We start from the raw sequence: 6,694 nt of genomic DNA, 5'->3' as shown, positions 1-6,694 counted from the left end.
TAAGACATAGGGAACTCTCCTGTACACCCTGCAAAGCTCTACTGCCTGGTGTACAGGGTTTGAGATCCTTGTCTCCTGGATTATTTTCCTCCTCAAAGCATAGACATTTCCCATATGTCTAATTTTATTTTGCCATCTAAGGCTGTCTATGTTTTAAGCAAGAGACAAGAACCTGAAGTCATAATACAAAGTCTTCCCCAGGTCTCTTTATTGTTTCTTGGAATATTTGGGGCCCCTTACAGGTACAAAAGGCTTCAGTCCCACACAGATTATAAAAACTAATTTAACTTCAGCATTTGAACAGTATTTCTTTGGCAATAATTAAAGAGTTTGATAAACTGTTCTTATTTTTTTTTTGCTGTTAACAAGGCATCGTTAATCCTTTCCCTCTATTTTTACTGACTATTTCCAGCCAGAGGCACAAAGGCAAGTAATTTGTAACTTATTCACATTTAATGTGGCATTAAAATGTTACCTGCTTGCAGTGAGAGAAATTAAGCCCATCCTACCACCTAATGCCATAGCTGCTCAGGCACCAGCCTGGCTACTGTTCAGACATGCTTATTCTTGTAAAAAACCCACCATAATTCTGGTGTCACTTATTAAAAACAACATTCTTAAATAGTTTTTAAACTATCTCATAAATAAAACTAGCTGGCTACTAGCCAACCACTGTTCCACATGCTACTGGAAGTTGTTAGAGTGGAAGGGGAGTTAAAATTAGGAGCAAGCAGCCGTGATATTGCTAGATGACACTTTAGAGGCAGTACTCCTATTTGTCTTTTGTGCCTTAGCAGCATTTTCCAGGATTCTCTTTTTCCATTCTTCATAGTCCTGATTTGTTTCAGTCTTTGGCCGTTTACATGGCATTTCTTCATCTTCAGATTCTATGAGAGAAGGAGAAAGTCCATGATGTGCCAACATGGGCAATATATTGTTGGGAATAACTGTGACAGTATATAAATATGTGCAGACAAGCACAGGAACTGCACAGGAACTAACTATATTAGTTGATCTGTGCTATTTTGCTAAATTTCTAATTGCTGCTGTGCTAATCTGCTGCTGTTCCTGTACCCCTTCTCCCCGACTCCCACTGCAATAGTAACCTCTTCACCTTTGTTTCTGGATGGAAGAGAGGCCCTTAGTTCTACTAGGACCACTCAATATAAACACCATGGCCCTTCTGTTAAGCCCTCTAAATTCTTCCATAAGCCAGTGGTTTGCAGAGCAGAACAAGTTGCTATGAGCAGATCCTTATGGCATATAACTAAAATATCATTAAGCAACAACAAAGCCCAGAGCTGCTCTGGTGAGCTGATGTAGTTCATAGCTAAACGCAACTTACCATTTTCCTTCTCACAGCACTCCAGGTTGGTCTGCAGGCTTTCAGGTGTTTCAACAGTCAAAGGAGTATCATCTTCTAAAAATACAGAAAGCTGCCTTATTTCTGAATGCTGTTTAAGCCCCAAAGATAGTAGTTCTTTGACAGCAGGGCCACCTTGCCCTCAGTGACCTATTCTTCCTCCCAAGTTGCTGTCTGTTGCCTAGCACAGCTGCTTGTGCAGCTGGATGGTGCAAGGCATTAGGTGATAGACCTGGGTGGAAGACAGCCCAGCAGGAAACCGTAATTTCTCAGTCAGAGTAGTTTCCTGGTCCAGGCTGACCCCTAAGCTGTACATGTAGAGGTGCCATCACACTGCAGGGGTTGCAAGGACTGGCTGGCTGCTTTTTGTAAACTGCTCTATTTGTAACACCTAACCAGTCATCTTTGTACTCCCCAAACCCCACTTTATTACTGATTGTTCAGGCAGGATTCTCATTTATTTCTCCTCCCTTCTACCCCATTTCTTCAATCTGTTTGTATTACTGCTACCTATAGTGTGCTGCATCTATGTACACAGACAGCCCTCTCTTCCCTGACCTAATACAGAAACTTCCAGGTGCTTTTAGCTGCTTTACTGGTGGAGCAAGACTTTTTATAGTGCACTGCACTCTGGGATGGTCTCTGCCTGGGAAAGAGCAGCAGCTTGGGTTCAGGCAGCACATTCCAAAAAAACATGATATGAAGTGTGAAGACAGGGAAGCAAGGGTGCTGCTAGCGAGGTACTGAGAAAGCAAGCCTAGGAAAGAGGGGAAGTCAGTAGGAAAGAGCAGAAATACAAGCTCAGGAAGGCTAGCAGCATATTTCCATCTTCTTCCTCCACTAAAAGGAGTAGGGAGACCTGTATGTTCAACAACAGGTGAAGACAACCTTCCTCATGCCTGCCTACTGCATGTGATGGGACAGTACCACATAATAGCTGAATTACCACAGAAAAGCAGTGCTTAGACATTTGTGTTAGCCCTATTGTGGGGGAAGGAATGGAAAACACGAAAGTCAATCAGTCACAGCAACAAAGATAACAAGGTATTTATGTTAATCTTTATGTTTTTACACTAAAAGGGATGCAGAAAACGTGAAAAGGAGGAATCCAAAATAGGCCTGGTAGTTACGGGAGAAGCAAGGAATAAGTTGCAAAAGAAGAGAATGTAAGGAACAGTGAGCATTTGAGAAGCGAAGAAAATAGTTATTTTTGGCCTTGCAACATGTTAAGCTGTTGGGACTTCCTTTGAGATCCAGACTGCAGGAAACACATTTGAACAGACAACCAAGCTTGGCTGGAAGGAAGCAGTTGTAAGTGATCAGAACGAAATCATCAGGGTAGAAGGATGGGGGCACTGTGAGATCTGGTGAGGATAAAAGGATGTTTTAAAAGATAAAGCCAAAAGCTTACTGTTGAGTTGCTGACACATCTTCTCCAGCTGACTGCACAGCCGCTCAAATATTGCTTTTTTCACCCCAGATGTAGCCACCATTTTAGATTTGTCTACTTTTAGCTTCAGCTGCCTATAAGAGAAAGTTAAATCAGCTTCTGTAGGAAGCAATATTCAAGCAAATATCACTCAAATGAGGCTACGTTTACTGTACCAGCACTGTCTGCAAGAACAAGGAGAGGAAGCCTGAGTTCTTGCCTTATCTGCCTAATACTTATCTCACTCAGAAAAATCTAGTTAGTTAATAGACCCTTACACAACTCAATCAGGACAGATCTGGAACTGAAGCCCATGGTTGGTTCAGATTATTAGAGGAAATTCTGTTAGGAAAAGGTACTTTCTAGTGTTTGAGAGAAGCAGGATAAAATCCCACTACTGCAAAAAACTGAATGCAATGACTGCTGGGAGATCAGTTGTAGAGAGCTATGCAACTACGTAGCACCTAGACTGATTCCTAGGATTGTTACAAGCCACAATACTGAGAGGGAAGGTATCTGCATGCAAGCAAACTTACAAACAGTTGGCTGAGTCACGCTCTGCTGACACCTATCTTCCAAGCTGATGCAGGCCTTCAGCTAAGAAGAACCCATTTCCCAAAGATCCGACCGACTTCAGGATGTGAGGGTCTAGAGCTTAAGAGCTTTTCATTCTTCAGAACAATGGCTGCATCTTGGTGCTCAGAGGTAAGCTAGCAGCCATCCCTGAACCTCGAGCAGCTTCTCAACAACAGCCACAAACAGCTTTTTGCTCTGTGCTAAGTTTAAATCCATACTAACAAAGGGAAACAGTCTTCCCACTAAATCTGAAAATGTTACTAAGGGATTATGTTATGCTGGTTAGACTGAGAGGGAGGAGGCAAAGTACAAAGCACTAGTAGATGTTCTTCTACCACTGCCTTGGATAATACGTCTTAATGGAATCACTCAGAGCATCTATTCTGCACCAGGGAAGACAGCTTTCATTTAGTCTGTAACAAATAATTCAAGGTATCCTACTGCATATTTGATGTAACACTTCTCCTCCTCCTGAAGCCAAACACAGTGTAGGTAGGAGACTTTACTATAAGAAAAATGAYTCATTTGTTAGGGCTGTCTCCAAATCCAGAAGTGAGCAGCAGGATGCGCTAAGCAAGATCCTTCAGACTATTCAGACAGCTGAAAAATGAATCAGCTTTTTACACTACGAACATTCTTGCTTTTTGATGTCTCATTAGGCATTTGAGCCCATGTAAGATCTGTCAGGCTATACTCACCTGCATGCAGTGAATAGCGCAGCTGTTGTAAACAGTGGCTTTGAGAAATCAAGGTCCATTTGCTGTGTTTCAGAGAGGCTAGATTCATACCTAAAAACAACAGGAGTGTTAATCGCACAGCACGCTTGCCTCAAGGGAATCTGCTGAAATAATTTGTCACATGCTCCTCAACAAATGAACATGTGTTGGACTGCTTGGTCCTTTGCAACTCTGTCAAACACAAACAGCTACTACCAGCTAAGAAGAGAAAAGAGACAAGGGGAAAAAAGGGGGATGGGGATCTTCTCCTTTTGAAATAAAGGTATTTTAAATCATGAATCTGGATCAAGGCTTATCAGTAAAATCTATTTCTCCTACTCCCCATCCTTAAGAGTGCTTTCCATCTCTACATTTAAAAATTATGAGATGTTTTGCACCAATCCATCCTGTTGTAGAGGGCAGAACTATAATTCCTGTGATACTTTAATACATATATTACAAGGATGAAGGCTTAAGCCTTAAGGATGGAAAATGACATAATGGAACTCCAGCACTGTGGAGAGTTTCATTTTTCATTGTTCACTTGGGCCCAGGCCATTCGTTTTAGTTTGTCTTAAAAACATGCATACGCTGCCTGTGTTCACTTTCCTGTAACTCAGAATACTCTGAACCCATATGCCAACAAGGTGATAGCACTCCAGAACAGAGCTTGTCAGCAACTGCTCACCTTCAAGTAGATGTTACAGAATGCAAGGTTTTAGTTAACTGAACCTCAGCTGAAGTGTTCTTATTTTTACATGAAGAGCAACGTGCATTTTAGAAGACTCATCTTCAGAAGGGAGGATTTGTTTTTACTGATCATTGCTTCTGTGACACTATCAGATGCAAGTGGTTAAATGGAAGACACTGTGATGCTATAGACAAAAACATGGACTAGCAGTCAAATCTTTCTTATTCTATTCCTAGTTGAAGAACGGGGACTTAGACTGAGTCTCGGTAAGTCATTATCTACGTCTAAAATGTAATTTAAGAAGTGGCCTATATAAATGGCCAGATTATCAGTGCTCACAGCTCACCTTGGTGGTGGATCCAGTCAGTGTGAGATACTTGGCCCTTCTGACCCTCAAGGTGTTTACACACCTAATGAACAAAAGGGCCTTACTGGTGGTTCCCAGAACGATCGCGAGAGCTTCCTCACCTCTGCAGCATTTTTGAAGCGGTGCTCACTGCCTCCATGCAACAGAACTGCACAGCTAAGTCTCGCATTTCCAGTCTGGAGTTCACTCCCAGCAAACACTCCAAAGACTTCATGGAGCTTTGGTAAGTCGTCTTGTTCAAACCGGAGAGTTTAACAAAGTAGCTCTTTGAAAGACAAATTCCAGGCATTATTTAGAGACTACTTTCCAATATCTTATTCAGAAAACTGAAATAGAGTAGAGAGAAACTACATACTAAGTTTTCTAAATAATGTTTTATTGCTAGATAAAACACATTCGTGCAATGAGCAATGAAAGTTTCCACTGCACAGAGAAAGACTAACTGCCTAGGAATGCCACACCTTTTAATGCAGTTTTATTTTTAGATCATTTCCCCAGGGCTGAGGTTTGTTTTTTCTCTACAATATGATGTGGGCCTTTTATCACATCATAGTTAAAAATGAAGGTACCCAAGATCTGAGCAACTTGTAGAGATGCATAATACTTCCATGCTACTGCTCATGGGATCAGGTGCAACCAAACTCTTCTGTCTGTGAACGGACAATCAGGAACATCTTATATCAAACATTACTTGGGCAGCACAGTACCATTTATCTGGCAGCTCTGCAGATGGAGGTTTACAAGTACCACTGTAGAGAGGGATTCCTTGGAGCCACTGCTTTGCTCTCACAATAAAGGGACAGATTTTAAATTTAACATCCCTGCCAAATTCATTACTAAATGAGGTAAAAATAATAGCAAAGCAAGCTTAAATCATGAAGTGTGTATGACAATGATGCTGATCTCAATTCTCCCAATTTCAAATGAGCAATGAAAGCTTTAATAGCACTAAATTTGTATAAGGGCCCAGCAATACACTGGGCAGAAGCAATGTCAGTTATTACTACTCCTTTCCCACTCTGCCACAGACCACACAGAACAGCATGGAGAAGGCACATGGAGAAGGCAGCAGCCAGCCAAGTGACACGCTCCATCTTACTTTGTCCACTGGTTGTTTCATGAAACTAGCTGCCAGGTCCAGGCACATCACGGCACTGCTCGTCGCTGTCATCTGAGCCACGAGTCCCGTGCACTTCACCTGGGATAGCCGCAGGTACTCTTCAGCTTTTCTGCAAAACATCCAGCACACAAATCCCTCCTCAACAAAACCGCAGTTACAAGAAAATAAGCTTTTCGGCACAGGCACTGCTCCAAGGCCTGCCTGGTCCGGCGCGCTGCCCGCGGCAGGGGCTGCAGCACACGCCTGGGAGGAGGCAGTCAAGCGGGACGGCAAACGCAGGAAGACGCTGCTGCCCTTCCTCTAAGCGCCCGCAGCAGCATCTCCCCGATCACCGGGGCCTGCCGGAGCCTCCGCGACGGGAGTCTCGCCGGCAGCCGCGGGCTGCGAAACAGCGCGGACGCGCCCGGAGGTGCCTAACGCGCGGGGGGGGGG

General features: G+C 43.1%; 1 protein-coding gene across 1 annotated transcript; it reads right to left on the bottom strand.

The window, feature by feature from the left end:
* Window positions 1-178: 178 nt before the first annotated feature.
* On the bottom strand, window positions 179-6,559 carry ORC6 (origin recognition complex subunit 6). The gene is made up of 6 exons (XM_085303806.1): window positions 6,242-6,559; window positions 5,244-5,407; window positions 4,067-4,156; window positions 2,775-2,887; window positions 1,346-1,420; window positions 179-887 (listed from the first exon to the last, which is right to left on the bottom strand). Exons 1-6 carry the CDS (start codon window positions 6,380-6,382, stop codon window positions 721-723), a joined length of 750 nt encoding a protein of 249 aa, XP_085159932.1. The 5' UTR covers window positions 6,383-6,559; the 3' UTR covers window positions 179-720.
* Between the last annotated feature and the right edge of the window lie 135 nt (window positions 6,560-6,694).

Source organism: Rhea americana, unplaced genomic scaffold (assembly GCF_003343005.1).
Source record: "Rhea americana isolate MKP2758 unplaced genomic scaffold, rheAme1 scaffold_20, whole genome shotgun sequence".
Classification (NCBI taxonomy): domain Eukaryota; kingdom Metazoa; phylum Chordata; class Aves; order Rheiformes; family Rheidae; genus Rhea; species Rhea americana.
Note: the sequence above shows the minus strand (reverse complement) of the source record. Positions and strands in the feature narration are given on the sequence as shown.